This window comes from Saccoglossus kowalevskii, chromosome 1, assembly GCF_978046115.1.
Source record: "Saccoglossus kowalevskii chromosome 1, keSacKowa6.1, whole genome shotgun sequence".
Lineage (NCBI taxonomy): Eukaryota > Metazoa > Hemichordata > Enteropneusta > Harrimaniidae > Saccoglossus > Saccoglossus kowalevskii.
The window spans coordinates 28,081,322-28,098,410 of NC_140641.1; the positions used below are offsets into that span (position 1 = coordinate 28,081,322).

General features: G+C 36.3%; 1 protein-coding gene across 2 annotated transcripts; it reads right to left on the bottom strand.

Moving 5' to 3' along the window:
• Positions 1 to 273: 273 nt before the first annotated feature.
• Positions 274 to 16,473, bottom strand: LOC100376860 (RAD51-associated protein 1-like). Of its 2 annotated transcripts, none has more exons than XM_085490608.1 (8): positions 16,347 to 16,473; positions 11,104 to 11,165; positions 10,550 to 10,658; positions 8,797 to 8,885; positions 6,569 to 6,685; positions 5,319 to 5,528; positions 2,337 to 2,501; positions 274 to 847 (listed from the first exon to the last, which is right to left on the bottom strand). In XM_085490608.1, the coding sequence occupies exons 1-8, from the start codon at positions 16,370 to 16,372 to the stop codon at positions 735 to 737; spliced, it is 891 nt and encodes a 296-aa protein (XP_085346734.1). In that variant the 5' UTR covers positions 16,373 to 16,473; the 3' UTR covers positions 274 to 734. The 2 variants fall into 2 exon arrangements, with proteins under 2 accessions (XP_085346734.1, XP_002731954.1); XM_002731908.3 differs by having other exon boundaries at positions 11,104 to 11,168.
• Between the last annotated feature and the right edge of the window lie 616 nt (positions 16,474 to 17,089).

Consider the following 17,089-nt stretch of genomic DNA (forward strand, 5'->3'; position numbering starts at 1 on the left):
TATGAATAATATTCACACAACAAGCATTTTCATTTAAAAAAAAAACTATTATGATTGCTAACCTTAAAAAATTCATGCCATACCTGTAAACTTTTCTTTAATGAAAATCAAAGGCTTATTAGATATGTAAACTCTGCATATTGTTCAATAACACTGTATGGGAATGGAATATAGCACCCTCTAGTGGTGAACATTAGAGATTGGGATGTCTACCCAATAAAAGGTATATAACACCATGTCAAATTAGCACAAAGTATACTGCATAATGGAGTATTGTATAAATATATTTTATAGTGATAATTAAAATACGGATGACATTTCCAAGGCTGTAATCCAAGCCAATAGCGAAGATATTGTAATGCAAAATAAACAAATTTCCCAACAACTTTAAACCAGCCTCACTTACTTCACAAAAAAAGTCAAAACCCACAAAATTTGGATAATAAGTTGATGTCCAAATATGAGCCTGTATATTCCAATATAGCAGAATATCCCATTACATGGTAACCAATCAGAATATCCTATTAAATGGTAACCAATCAGAAAAGCTGTTACATGGTAACCAATCAGAAAAGCTGTTGTATCAAATTGAAAGTGTTACTTTCCCATAATGCTAGTAGTTTAAAAACATTTCACTGTGATCTCCACATCTGAGTAAGATGTTTCAAAATTTATAAGATAAAATACAACACAGGAAAGAGTTGTGATCATACATTCATGGTGGTCAGCACCTACTATTTAACATGTGGGTGCAGTGGTTTGACACGAACATTTTTGGAAAGTCCCAGCCTCAATGGTGCATTTGGTGATTTTAATGTCACTCCACCAAGAGGGTTTGAACCTTGACCTGAAACAAGAATAAGAAATATGAGAAGAAAGCATATAAGGAACAGTTATTGGTGAATGGGAGTGGTGATTTTTAACTGACAACAATAAGCATTTGATGAAAATCTATAAATACACCGGTTGGTACATTGTAGCTTTCAAAAAAGGATCCCTTAGAGCAACAAGTCATTGAAAATGACACAGTCCCCGTTAAATTTTTGAAAGTTCTCTTTGTGCTTGTCATATTAAAGCGGAGGGGTTGTCTCGAGCGTGTCTTTCAAGTGGCGTATACAACAGATTGTTTATTTACATCAAAACACGTGTTCTGCGTAGTAGTAATATGGCCAAAAAACAGCCAAGTTTCGGCCATCTTTGATCTAATTATGAAACACACTGATATGTATGATGTATGTGCCAAATACGAATGAAAATGGTACATAAATTGTGGAAATATAGTAGTAAGGCCAAAAAGTCAAATGGCTGTCAATCGGCCATCCTTGACCAGATTTTGAAACAAATTGTCATGGACATGCATCCTAACATGTATAAAGTACATGTATGTGCCAAATTTGAATGAAAACTGACAGAGCACGTCCAAGATACCGCATATAAAAAACAAAACAAGATGCCTGCCAGTCGACCATCTTTGATTCAATTGCAAAATAAATCGTCATGGACATGTGTCCTAACATTTATAATCTATGTACCAAGTTTGAATGAAAACTGACAAAGCATGTCCAAAATACGACATTTTCAAAAAACACAATGGCTGCCAGTCGGCCATCTTTGATCCAATTGTGAAATAAATCGTCATGGACATGTATCCTAACATGTATAATCTATGTACCAAGTTTGAATGAAAACTGACAAAGCATGTCCAAAATACAACATTTTCAACAAACAAGATGGCTGTCAGTCGGCCATTTTGAATCAAATCGCTAAATCACTGCATGTGCATATGTCCCACATAAAGTACTAGGCACATGCGAAGAATGAACGGAATCGTCCAAGGAATTCTGAGATATGACTCCGGACGGACGCACGGACGGAGACTGAATTATAAGTCCTCGTTTTCGGACTAATAAAAGTTGATGCAGTGCTGGGTATTATAATTCAATTGACTGATACACGTACCTACACCTAATTATAAAACACAAAATCCTAAGATTTATTTACTATGAAACTACTACTATCTAAGACAAAATTGGGTCTGTGTGAGCAATAAAACACATCTTGATTCAGACACTGCTTTTCATTGAGAGTATAGTTTTTTTAAGTATAAAATCTACATGAATGTCTAAAACAATGAACATGTTTAGCGATAGATGGGTTACCAGATAAAGTCTGCACCTTTTAATACTACTGGTACCATTTCTCCATAATAAAAACAAGCTGAGCACGAGGACAACACAGTATATTAAAATTCCAGTGTACAGCTGACAGAAATCTTGAAACTTTTAGAAAGGGCATATCATGTGATAAAAAAAGATAAGAAATAGTGACTGACTTACTAGGTGAACACCATGCTGGTTTGCGGATAGACCGTGATGGACTGGACACCAGGCTTGCATGGGAGGTGCCAGATACTGGCGCTGGTGGAGTGAAACCAACTGTACAACGTGGTTTGCTTCCACGACCTTTAGGAGTCAATTTGCCAGCTCTGTGAACTGGGGTAACTGAAGAAGATAAAACAATATACAACTAACTTAAATTTTCTCTCTCCCATTGTTAATTCCTGGCAAATTATCAACTTGCATGTCGCTTGCTCTCCAAAACCTCTAGTTCATCAGTTCAGAATGTCATGGAAATGAAAAAAAGAGGTTCCAAGCAAGTCAACATCTAAAAGCATCCAAGAGATTAAATAAAATGTAAGCAATATGTTAAAGCCAGAAAGAAAGAAACAAGCTTTCTGACTGGCTTATTAGTCAGTCAGAAAGAAACAAGCTTCCTGACTGGCTTATCAGCCAGAAAGAAAGAAACAAGCTTCCTGACTGGCTTATCAGCCAGAAAGAAAGAAACAAGCTTCCTGACTTGCTTATCAGCCAGAAAGAAAGAAACAAGCTTCCTGACTGGCGTGTCAGCCAGAAAGAAAGAAACAAGCTTCCTGACTAGGTTATCAGCCAGAAAGAAAGAAACAAGCTTCCTGACTGGCTTATCAGCCAGAAAGAAAGAAACAAGCTTCCTGACTAGCTTATCAGCCAGAAAGAAAGAAACAAGCTTTCTGACTAGGTTATCAGCCAGAAAGAAAGAAACAAGTTTTCTGACTGGCTTATCAGCCAGAAAGAAAGAAACAAGCTTCCTGACTAGGTTATCAGCCAGAAAGAAAGAAACAAGCTTCTTGACTAGGTTATCAGCCAGAAAGAAAGAAAGAAACAAGCTTCCCGACTGGCTTTTCAGCCAGAAAGAAAGAAACAAGCTTCCTGACTGGCTTATCAGCCAGAAAGAAAGAAACAAGCTTCCTGACTAGCTTATCAGCCAGAAAGAAAGAAACAAGCTTCCTGACTGGCTTATTAGCCAGAAAGAAAGAAACAAGCTTCCTGACTAGCTTATCAGCCAGAAAAAAAGAAACAAGCTTCCTGACTGGCTTATCAGCCAGGAAAGAAAGAAACAAGCTTCTTGACTGGCTTATCAGCCAGAAAGAAAGAAACAAGCTTCCTGACTAGCTTATCAGCCAGAAAGAAAGAAACAAGCTTCCTGACTGGCTTATTAGCCAGAAAGAAAGAAACAAGCTTCCTGACTAGCTTATCAGCCAGAAAAAAAGAAACAAGCTTCCTGACTGGCTTATCAGCCAGAAAGAAAGAAACAAGCTTCTTGACTGGCTTATCAGCCAGAAAGAAAGAAACAAGCTTCCTGACTGGCTTATCAGCCAGTAAGAAAGAAACTAGCTTCCTGACTGGCTTATCAGCCAGAAAGAAAGAAACAAGCTTCCTGACTGGCTTATCAGCCAGTAAGAAAGAAACTAGCTTCCTGACTGGCTTATCAGCCAGAAAGAAAGAAACAAGCTTCCTGACTAGCTTATCAGCCAGAAAGAAAGAAACAAGCTTCCTGACTGGCTTATTAGCCAGAAAGAAAGAAACAAGCTTCCTGACTAGCTTATCAGCCAGAAAAAAAGAAACAAGCTTCCTGACTGGCTTATCAGCCAGAAAAAAAGAAACAAGCTTCTTGACTGGCTTATCAGCCAGAAAGAAAGAAACAAGCTTCCTGACTTGCTTATCAGCCAGAAAGAAAGAAACAAGCTTCCTGACTGGCGTGTCAGCCAGAAAGAAAGAAACAAGCTTCCTGACTAGGTTATCAGCCAGAAAGAAAGAAACAAGCTTCCTGACTGGCTTATCAGCCAGAAAGAAAGAAACAAGCTTCCTGACTAGCTTATCAGCCAGAAAGAAAGAAACAAGCTTTCTGACTAGGTTATCAGCCAGAAAGAAAGAAACAAGTTTTCTGACTGGCTTATCAGCCAGAAAGAAAGAAACAAGCTTCCTGACTAGGTTATCAGCCAGAAAGAAAGAAACAAGCTTCTTGACTAGGTTATCAGCCAGAAAGAAAGAAAGAAACAAGCTTCCCGACTGGCTTTTCAGCCAGAAAGAAAGAAACAAGCTTCCTGACTGGCTTATCAGCCAGAAAGAAAGAAACAAGCTTCCTGACTAGCTTATCAGCCAGAAAGAAAGAAACAAGCTTCCTGACTGGCTTATTAGCCAGAAAGAAAGAAACAAGCTTCCTGACTAGCTTATCAGCCAGAAAAAAAGAAACAAGCTTCCTGACTGGCTTATCAGCCAGGAAAGAAAGAAACAAGCTTCTTGACTGGCTTATCAGCCAGAAAGAAAGAAACAAGCTTCCTGACTAGCTTATCAGCCAGAAAGAAAGAAACAAGCTTCCTGACTGGCTTATTAGCCAGAAAGAAAGAAACAAGCTTCCTGACTAGCTTATCAGCCAGAAAAAAAGAAACAAGCTTCCTGACTGGCTTATCAGCCAGAAAGAAAGAAACAAGCTTCTTGACTGGCTTATCAGCCAGAAAGAAAGAAACAAGCTTCCTGACTGGCTTATCAGCCAGTAAGAAAGAAACTAGCTTCCTGACTGGCTTATCAGCCAGAAAGAAAGAAACAAGCTTCCTGACTGGCTTATCAGCCAGTAAGAAAGAAACTAGCTTCCTGACTGGCTTATCAGCCAGAAAGAAAGAAACAAGCTTCCTGACTAGCTTATCAGCCAGAAAGAAAGAAACAAGCTTCCTGACTGGCTTATTAGCCAGAAAGAAAGAAACAAGCTTCCTGACTAGCTTATCAGCCAGAAAAAAAGAAACAAGCTTCCTGACTGGCTTATCAGCCAGAAAAAAAGAAACAAGCTTCTTGACTGGCTTATCAGCCAGAAAGAAAGAAACAAGCTTCCTGACTGACTTATCAGCCAGAATGAAAGAAACAAGCTTCCTGACTAGCTTATCAGACAGTAAGGCTGAAATGACACTTGCAAGTGAAGTCAGATTTTAAACACTAATAGTCACATACCTGTTGCACTCATTCTTGGTTTGACTGGTGACTTGTCAACATTTTTCCTTTTACCTCTTCCGACACCTTTATTTCTTCCTTTTGATGTAGTCTTTCTTTTAGCTCTAGGAACAAAATCACAGTCATCCTCACTTTCGCTCTCCTCATCTGAACTTTCAGAGGAAACAAAACTGTCAGGATTGCTTGCAGGATCAAACTCATTGTCTGCACCTTAAAGTAAAGAGAAAATACTGTAAGTACTGAAAGTACTGTATATCATGCATAGTATATATTTTGTCAATTCTTACAATAGCCACCATGAGTGAAAAGATCAAATCACCCTGGGATGGATATCCAATACTATTTGTGATAAGAATGCATGGGTTCTTCAGCGTGCCCTGGGGACAGGAATAGCACAAACAGTTTTCATTGTCGTCATGAGATGGGATGCTGCATTCTCACAAACCCAATTTCATCTGTTCAAGTGTCTGTGCAGAATACACTCTAATCAATACTGGGTAATTTTGGTTTACACAATTCATATTTATTGTTAAACATGAAACCACAGGTTGTAATTAACAACTTGATTAATTTGATTTCTAATCACTGTGTGTACCCAATGGTTTACATCAGTCCTTGTCTGAGAAAAAGATGTACATGAAATAAGCTTCATTCTTATAAAATCTGCCCAGTCCACATGGGTAGGACTGGTTGTGAATACATAGACAGTTAATCTGATCATAAGAAATATTCACACCATCATGTCTTGTATTTTTGTACAAATTTTGTATCAAAATAATGTGCATCTTGTAATGTAATGTAATGTAGTATGAATTAAATCAGCCAAGGCATACTGGGAAAACTGTTGATGACATGTCTAAATGTTGATTTGTGGTGTTTTGGGGATTAAAACCAGATGGTCAAAGGTCATCGAAAGAGAAACGAATCAACATGCATATGAACTCTATTATGACTTGTACATTGTATTTGTTTCACCTTTGAACAAAATCAGTCCAGACATGTCCGAAAAATGATGTCTAATGGACGGAGCCCAACTAATAAGAGTCAATTATTTAAGTAACACTCAAATGCTTATGCATGGATCATTTGAATCAACTTTAATTTGTTGTTCATCTGTTATAATACTAATATCACACAGTATCAAAGCATTTATTAGAAACTTTATTAGAGTAAATTAACTTTTCATGCGAATAAAAAGAACATATCCCAACAAGGTAAAAAGCACCATCTAATAACAAGTCTACACTAACCGCCATTTTTATCCAGGTCCTTGATCTCTACAGAGGTGTTATTTTCTTTGGACACCTCATCTTTCTTTAATTCACTTTCTTCATCACACTTCACATCCTCTACATTTTCTGAGTTCACTGGTTTATTAATAAAAAAATATATATGTAAAGATGGTCTACATAGCACAAAAATATCGCACCAGAGCATGTGGATCATGCAACTGAATGTACTGGCAGGCATGTACTTGCTAAGACTTAGAAATTGTAACCTGACACACCCCAGGGTTACATGGATATTCTAGGAGACACATAATAAGACTAATATTACATACATTTATGTATCCTAATATACATTTAGATTGGTGGTTAACCATTTTAAACAAACCAATTTTCAGAACTTTTATAAATAATGTATAATTATTCATAATATATAGTTTTATTTGCCTACTGTGTAAGAAACAAATAAGGCTTGTTGTTTCCACAAATATTCAAATGAATTTGAAAACTGAAGTTATATTGTCACGAAATGAACAAACCTAACAGAGGTTTGCAGTCCGCAGTTCATCATGAGGGATGTTTATAACAAATTTGAATAAAATTGACACAGGCATGCCTGAGAAACAGTTGAAGACTGAAAAACAGAAGACAATACTCAACCAATGGTGCCAAACCTGTAAAAATATTCATGAGAAGCGGGCAAAACACTTGTGTAAAAAAAAAATACCCGCCATGCAGTTGGCATTTTGAATCAAATTGCAAAATAAAATGTCAGAGAAATAGTTTAATATTGATTTTTTGTTTTGTTTTTTGGTAAAAATATGATCACCAGTCAGTCATATGTGAACCAAATGAAAAACAAATTGATATGCCTATGTATCCCACTATACATGTACTTGTCTTTATAGCAACTTCAAACAATACTGAGCCAGGCATGTTGAAGAAATAGCGATGCACACAGGGATGGACGAACAGAACCCAAAACAAAAATCCCCATTTTGGACTTCTTCCCACATGTACAAGGACTAATTAATAAGCAGTATGTAATAAGATTAACAAGTCATTGTCAATGACACGTCCCTGTTCTGTTCATATTTGAGTGTCAGTGACATATACATTCAAAGCAGATCATGACCGAAATGCACCTGCATATGTACAACACATTGTACTAAATCTGAACAAAATCCATCCATGCATGACTGAGATCCGGTTCCGGAATTGTGAAAATACGTGATTTTGATGCATTTTCGGCCTTAAAATGGCCATCATTCAGCTATTGTTAAGCGGATCATGAAACAATGCACATATCTATTTGTGACGTGATGTACCATGTGTGTGTGAAGTTTGAACTTGATCAATCCAGACATGTCTTGGATACGGATCCAGAACTGAATTCTTTAACAAAATGGCCGCCAGTCGGCCATTTGAAACTTAATCCGAAAAAAAAAATGACGTGCATCAAGGTCCTATTATGTTTAATGTATGTACCAAATTTGAACAAAATCCGTCCATGCATAACTGAGATCCGGGTCCAGAATGGTGAAAATGTGCGATTTCAATGCATTTTCGGCCTTAAAGCGGCCGCCATTTGGCTGTCGTTAATGAAATCATGAAACAAATGCACATACATATTTGTGACATGATGTACCTTGTGTGTGTGAAGTTTGAACTTGATCAATCCAGACATGTCTCGGATACGGATCCAGAACTGAATTCTTTAAAACAAAATGGCCGCCAGTCGGCCATTTCGAACTTGACCCGAAAAAAAAAATGGCGTGCATCAAGGTCCTATTATGTTTAATGTATGTACCAAATTTGAACAAAATCCGTCCATGCATAACTGAGATCCGGGTCCGGAATGGTGAAAATGTGCGATTTTGATGCATTTTCGGCCTTAAAATGGCCGCTATTCAGCTATCGTTAATCGGATCATGAAAAAAATGCATGTGCATATGTCCCATATAATGTGCGATGTATGAGTGAAGTTTGAACTTAATCGGTCCATGCATGTTCGAGATACAGGTGATCACGGACGCACGCACGGACGGACGCACACAGGGCAAAACATAAGTCCCCGTTTTCGGACTATGTCCGAACGGGGACTAAAAAGATAATACTTATGGTTTAAATGTAAGAATGTGAAAGGAATGCATTTAGAATTAATTAATTTTAACTAATGAAACAATAAATCCTTGTTTTACACAAAACAAACTACCGACAATGCATCTTACATGTACATATAAAGTTCTCACCTACTGAGTCCGATTCTTGCGAACTTTTCTTAGACAGTTTTAAAGCTAATTCCAAATCACGCTGATACAGTTTATCATCTAATGGAACCCTGGAATAAAAAAGATCAATACAGATAAAATGATTTTTATCCAAAACAGGTCAGAGCAACGTGTCTCAGCATGGCTCATGCTGATTAACAGAGTGATTCAAATCTAATAATATATCGTAATTCAATTCATTTGACCAAACGATGCAAGTGCAAAAACCATTTTAACAAACTACTATTATGACACGGTATAAACAGACTGAAAATTAATTAAATGACATAAACTGATATCACATATTCATCTATACAAACAGCATGCATGTACAAAGTTTTTTTGCATTTGGCTAAACTGCATACATAGAACATTCTTAAACAGTTACATGTATGCAAATTAACTACAGTGTAATTACAAGTCATTGAAAATGACACAGTCCCCGTTAAATTTTTGAAAGTTCTCTTTGTGCTCGTTATATTAAAGCGGAGGGGTTGTCGCGAGCGTGTCCTTGAAACTTGAGTTCCAAGTATCGTATACAACAGATTGTTTATTTACATCAAAACACTTGTTCTGTGTAGTAGTAGTATGGCCAAAAATAAAAACAGTCGTTATTCGGCCATCTTTGATCTGATTATGAAACACACTGATATGTATGATGTATGTGCCAAACACAACATTTTCAAAAAACAAGATGGCTGCCAGTCGGCCATTTTGAATCGAATCGCTGAGCCACTGCATGTGCATATGTCCTACATAAGGTACTAGGCACATGCAAAGAATGAACAGAATCGGTCCACAGGATTCTGAAATATGACTCTGGACAGACTGACGCATGAACGGACGGACACACTGACGGACAGACAGACTCAGGAACTCACAGACGGTCGGGGACATGTATCCTAACATGTATGATCTATGTACTAAATTTGAATGAAAACTGACAAAGCATGTACAAAATACAACATTTTCAAAAAACAAGATGGCTGCCAGTTGGCCATTTTGAATCGAATCGCTAAACCACTGCATGTGCATATGTCCCACATAAAGTACTAGGCACATGCAAAGAATGAACGGAATCGATCCAAGGGATTCTGAGATATGACTCTGGACGGACGCACGGACACACAGACGGAGACTGAATTATAAGTCCCCGTTTTCGGACTTTGTCCGAATGGGGACTAAAAATGCACAGATTGATGCCAAACATTTTAGGCAAGTACCGGTAACTACAAAGTATGCATGAATTCAACAAATTGTTGTCAGAATGTCAACAAAATATGATGAAAGTAGTTAATTTACATGCGAATTATTAGGTTTGGAGTTCATCACAAATTACTTGAGAAGCAAAATTATTCCATTGAATAGATATGAACATATCCAGTGACGGCAATTCTAGAAACAATGTGATACATGCATCCCCACTGATGTTGATATTCATGAAATATACAGCTCGAGCTGAATTTGTTGCGAAAGTTTTGCTTTGCAGTAATAATTACAGTTATTTTCATAACAAGCGACCACATGGTTGAAATAGTCTCGGGTCTTTGCAGAGTGTCCTCTCAAAACAGAGTTGAGAATGTTCTACATGATGAAATATTAGCTATTTGCCATGGTTATTGTTACAACAAAGAACTGACAGCGATTGAGGTTAAAACCACTACATCCACGAACAACTTTATTCTATTACTGGTATATGCAAGTCAACCTGAAGTATCTTAATTTATATACCCACCTTTCTTCATTTTTCTTTTTATTGTTTGATAATTTAAGTTCCTTTTTTGGTTTTTCTTTTGCAATCTTTGGTCTTTTAGCTATAGGTGGTGTTGGTTCTGTAAAATCATCTGGAAAATGAAAAACGAATTATTATGGTATCAAGCTCTGCTGTAACTACATGTATGTATCTACATACATGTGCATCTCTAGCAGTGTAAGCAAAGCATCTTTAATCATGAATTTGTGAAAAATACAGTGTAATAGTGAATAGTTTTTCAAATACTCCTTGTCCTCTCCTTTCATTTCTCGGTGCTAATTACAAGTGCAAACAAGTTTCGCAAACTTTATACTGTGTGTTTGGAAGACAGGGCAGACTGTACTCATATGCTAAGTAAAAAATCTCCTATGGGAATTCAAAACCACAACTTCCACAGTGCGAGGCTAGCCACTGTACCAATTTCCATTTTCCAAACTTGATATTGGGGGAAAGGGGAATTGCACCAACTGAACCTCAAAAGCATTACATAGTAAGTTTTTTACTCCCTTTTAAGATGACATTGACGTTATACTCACCATCACTATTGTTTTCACTTTCAACATCACAAAATTTACTGTAATCCACCTGTTTTCTTTGTCTACTAAAAAAATGTATTACATTCAGTTTTACACATTCATGCTGTACTAAATCTGTATGTAAAATTAACAACATTGTTATAGAACTAATAACCATATCAAAATAAAAACACAGTGAATTATAGGACATGTACTTTTAATGCACCTGTAATTTATGATAGTGCTATAACACTACACATGTACTACATGTATGGGTGGAAGAGGTGGCTACTACCTGGTATAATTCAGTTCTAAATAACTATAGCCTATGGCACATACAAATAATATACAGCAAGTGACAATAACTTGTAAGACAAGGTTGCAACACCAGATCCAATACAAAATGTGCCAAACACAACACGGTGCAGTCACAGAATCCGCATCAAACATGACATGATGCAGTCACATACCAAACATGACATGATGCAGTCACATACCAAACATGACATGGTGCAGTCATACATGAAAGATCCATATCGAACATGACATGGTGCAGTCACATAGGAACATACCAAACATGACATGATGCAGTCACATAAGAACATACCAAACATGACATGATGCAGTCAAGTAAGAACATACCAAACATGACATGATGCAGTCACATACCAAACATGACATAGTGCAGTCATACATGAAAGATCCATATCGAACATGACATAATGCAGTCAAGTAAGAACATACCAAACATGACATAATGCAGTCACATACCAAACATGACATAGTGCAGTTACATAGGAACATACCAAACATGACATGGTGCAGTCACATAGGAACATACCAAACATGACATGATGCAGCCACATAGGAACATACCAAACATGACATGGTGCAGTCACATAGGAACATACCAAACATGACATAGTGCAGTCATACATGAAAGATCCATATCGAACATGACATGATGCAGTCACATAAGAACATACCAAATATGACATGGTGCAGTCAAGTAAGAACATGCCAAACATGACATAATGCAGTCACATACCAAACATGACATAGTGCAGTTACATAGGAACATACCAAACATGACATGGTGCAGTCACATAGGAACATACCAAACATGACATGATGTAGCCACATAGGAACATACCAAACATGACATGGTGCAGTCACATAGGAACATACCAAACATGACATAGTGCAGTCATACATGAAAGATCCATATCGAACATGACATGATGCAGTCACATAAGAACATACCAAACATGACATGGTGCAGTCACATAGGAACATACCATACATGACATGATGCAGTCACATAGGAACATACCAAACATGACATGATGCAGTCACATACCAAACATGACATGGTGCAGTCACATACCAAACATGACATGGTGCAGTCACATAAGAACATACCAAACATGACATGATGCAGTCACATAGGAACATACCAAACATGACATGATGCAGTCACATACCAAACATGACATGGTGCAGTCACATACCAAACATGACATGGTGCAGTCACATAAGAACATACCAAACATGACATGGTGCAGTCACATACCAAACATGACATGGTGCAGTCACATACCAAACATGACATGGTGCAGTCACATAGGAACATACCAAACATGACATGATGCAGTCACATACCAAACATGACATGGTGCAGTCACATAGGAACATACCAAACATGACATGATGCAGTCACATACCAAACATGACATGGTGCAGTCACATAGGAACATACCAAACATGACATGGTGCAGTCACATAGGAACATACCAAACATGACATGGTGCAGTCACATAGGAACAGTGGTTTGAGTATGATAATAATGATGATTATAATAATAACTTTATTACATTGTAATGACTCAATGAGTAATGAAGTAATACATTATAACAAAAGTAGAATGTGAGACAATAAAGACAACAAATCTATAAAAATAGATTTACTAAATAAAGTTTTCAAATAATGAACTACCTGTCTGATCAGGTGCATGTCTCAAGTATTCATTATTGTAATAAACTTGTTTGTCTTAGAAAGGTGTTCAAATCTAGAATTTGTTTGAAAAATTAACTATACTTTTTTGCATAATAAAATGAATTTTATCTAACATTGTACTTTTTGCATAATCTATCCTCTTTAGGTATTTATGTTGTTTGGGGCGACCTAGTTCAATTTCAAGTTTGAGGAAACTTAGTCTAAGATGTGACATCTTTTTATAATGATTTCTGTTGTTGAAATATGGTACTTGAATAATATCATGTTTTAATAGGCAATATATTCTAAATTTTGATTCTGTTCTATCAATATTTTTTTAGCCAAAAGTTGTTATATTGTGTTCTAAGTAACTTTCTCATAAAATGATTGTTTTGATATAGTCTTAATTCATTCTCATATAAGGCTTGTAGATTTGTCGAGTCTTTCCATGAACCCTTGTGACAGTGACATTCAAGACAGCATATGTGTAGCTGGTTGAATTAGAATTTAATGAAGAATGGTAATTTCCCAGGTTCCAGTCTGCAGCCAATAGTAATGATATGAGTAAGCCAATACATTGTATATTCATACAAGCAATACTTCCTGGAGAGTATATTTGAACAAATTACAAAATTAAAATTGGGCATCAAATAAATAAAATTCATGAAAAATTAAAAATAGTTAGAACTTAAATATAAAACAATTTAAAACATTTTTGAAAGCTAAATGCTGCAGATTAAATACTGCTAAGGGACGACGTCAAAAGATCGATGTTGGATAAAAAAATTAATTCTTTTAGTTTTTTCCCCAAACCCCCCACTGAAACTTAATTGATAAATATTGATCATGGCATCAGACTGCATTCACCATTAAATACAAATTGATAATCAGACAGTAGTATGGCATAGCAGTTGGTTGTAATCAGACAGTAGTATGGCATAGCAGTTGGTTGTAATCAGACAGTAGTATGGCATAGCAGTTGGTTGTAACTCAGACAGTAGTATGGCATAGCAGTTGGTTGTAACTCAGACAGTAGTATGGCATAGCAGTTGGTTGTAATCAGACAGTAGTATGGCATAGCAGTTGGTTGTAATCAGACAGTAGTATGGCATAGCAGTTGGTTGTAATCAGACAGTAGTATGGCATAGCAGTTGGTTGCAACTCAGACAGTAGTATGGCATAGCAGTTGGTTGTAACTCAGACAGTAGTATGGCATAGCAGTTGGTTGTAATCAGACAGTAGTATGGCATAGCAGTTGGTTGTAACTCAGACAGTAGTATGGCATAGCAGTTGGTTGTAACTCAGACAGTAGTATGGCATAGCAGTTGGTTGTAACTCAGACAGTAGTATGGCATAGCAGTTGGTTGTAACGCAGACAGTAGTATGGCATAGCAGTTGGTTGTAATCAGACAGTAGTATGGCATAGCAGTTGGTTGTAACTCAGACAGTAGTATGGCATAGCAGTTGGTTGTAATCAGACAGTAGTATGGCATAGCAGTTGGTTGTAACGCAGACAGTAGTATGGCATAGCAGTTGGTTGTAATCAGACAGTAGTATGGCATAGCAGTTGGTTGTAACGCAGACAGTAGTATGGCATAGCAGTTGGTTGTAACGCAGACAGTAGTATGGCATAGCAGTTGGTTGTAATCAGACTAGCATTACTAGTCTGAGGTTGTAATAATGAAGCGAAATATACGCATACGTTTCAGGGTTCTGCGCAAGCTCTAGGTCCATGACCTGAAATGAACCTCATTTAACGCACATATTTACACTCGGACCAAACCATTTTCTCGTCTTGGATGGTTTTTTATTCATTTTCTGTTACTTTTGTCTATGATTGGATAGAAAAAAAACGAACTGCAAATACTCCAAGGTTTTTTGGACTTCATTAAAAAATAAAATCGTTTTTGTAGGATGGAAACTTTTTTAAGTCAACCCCCCCACCCCCAAACTAAAGCAAATAAATTTTTTATCCGACATCGATCTTTTGACGTCGTCCCTAACAATTTATTATTGTTTCAATGTTGATTTGAAAGGATAAAAAAAAAGTAAATAGGGTACAACATATTTGAAATGTTGCAGCCAGAATTATGTTCATTGGTTTCACAATCTAATTTACCAAATCTGCAAAAGATGCCCATCATGATTTCAAATAAAAAATAAATTACCATATTTGACAAATTTGCTCAATAAACATTAGCCACAAAAAGAAATACCATAAATAACCATTTGCATAGCTGGCAATTGGCAGTGAAAACACTGATTTGGCAAACTTTATTGCTGACACTTTCAACCAATTACTTCTTTAAATTACGAGTTTATGCAACTTTTGTAAATGTAGGGTTTTATGATGTTCCAGAATTATGAAATGTATGATGCATAGGATACTACATTTGTATCCTATTTTGGCTACACCAGTATAGAGGTATAGTATATACCGTATTTGCTGTCAGTGTGATTGCTTTATTTGCAGCATATGCACTTACTTAAATGACAGAGATCTGTCTAATAATAATAACTTTATTGCATCCTTAGAAATACAATGTTTCTATCAGTTAATAGCAATAAAGATTAGTTGTGATAACTACTACTATAAAAAGAAAGTTAGTTGTTAAAAGGATAAAGCAAGTGTTACATATCAAATGGCATTTTCATTTCTTGATTGAAATGCGTTATGAATATAGTTGCCAATTTTTTTTTATTATTACATCATCTTTTGAAATCATCAAGAAATTCAATTTCTGGAGATCATCCTATGTTTCTTGTGGACATATTTAATGATCAAGCAAACACTAAATGCATATTTTGATGCACTTGTATATTTAACAACAATATCCAATGCTAACATGTCAGGATTGTAGTTATTTAAAGTTATTTATTTTAGCATTGTTGTCTTATTGACATGAGGCTCAAAACAAAATACAATGTTCTTTTTTGTAATGACACACAGGCATACTCATCGTACTCTGTACAGAAAATCTCATATTCGTCAATAAAACAATTCGGCAGTAAATAAAGCCCAGTATAGTATAAGAACATTATGAACGTGTTCGATCAATACAGCTCACTGTACAGCTCAACTAAGTAGTGACCCTGCTGACAACTCACAGCTGTACCACCCGTAGCCATACTGCACATAAATACCCGTATTGTACACAACTGTTGACCTGTTCACAGGCTCTAGCTGATAGGAACTGTGACCCGAGTAACGCCAGTTTTGCGGTCGAATATCGTTTTTTGGGGGGTTTAGTCACCCACTATTGACTTACCGGCCAGATCTTCTAGAGTCTGACATCTTCGTCAATATTTGAACGTTGTTGCCAATCCATCCAACGAGTTATTTTAACCAATGTACGTGAATTTCGTATATCACCGCCAAAAACAAAAACAAAAGGCGCCATTGATTGACATATATAGTAGAGCGATATTCGCCAACATGTTTTTAAAACGATTACGAATGTATGTTTTTGCTAGCTGATGTATTTTATATAAAAATATAATTCCATGTTTTACTCTTATTTGTTCTGTGATGAAATTCAGAATATATTGAAATTATCTCTAACGAATACACACTCTACGAATGCAATTGCTCAGGACTACCGCTGAGGTACAGTCACGATTGTTATGAGGTGTGCTACATGTAACCATAGACAGCATACTGTTAATGATTACACATGTATTAGCTGACTTATAATTTGTTAGAGAAAACAAGAGCAAAATGTTAAGTCTTTTGTTTATTTATGCCCGGAGTAAAAATGCACACATTCTGATTGTTGAAATTAGTATTGCCAAGAATTTATAAGATTTTAACCAACTGACATTTTACAAAAGTACATACCTATCAAAATAATATCAATTTTTTTTTTGAGTGGTTAACTAATTTTTTTTCAAAAGTGTTATGACGTACATCGTTATGCGACTATCCCTGTAAATGTAGTAATTTTTTTTTTCAATTTTTTTCTAAATTTATTACTAAAGAAAATTAAAAGATGAATTAGTGAAGTTTAGTTAG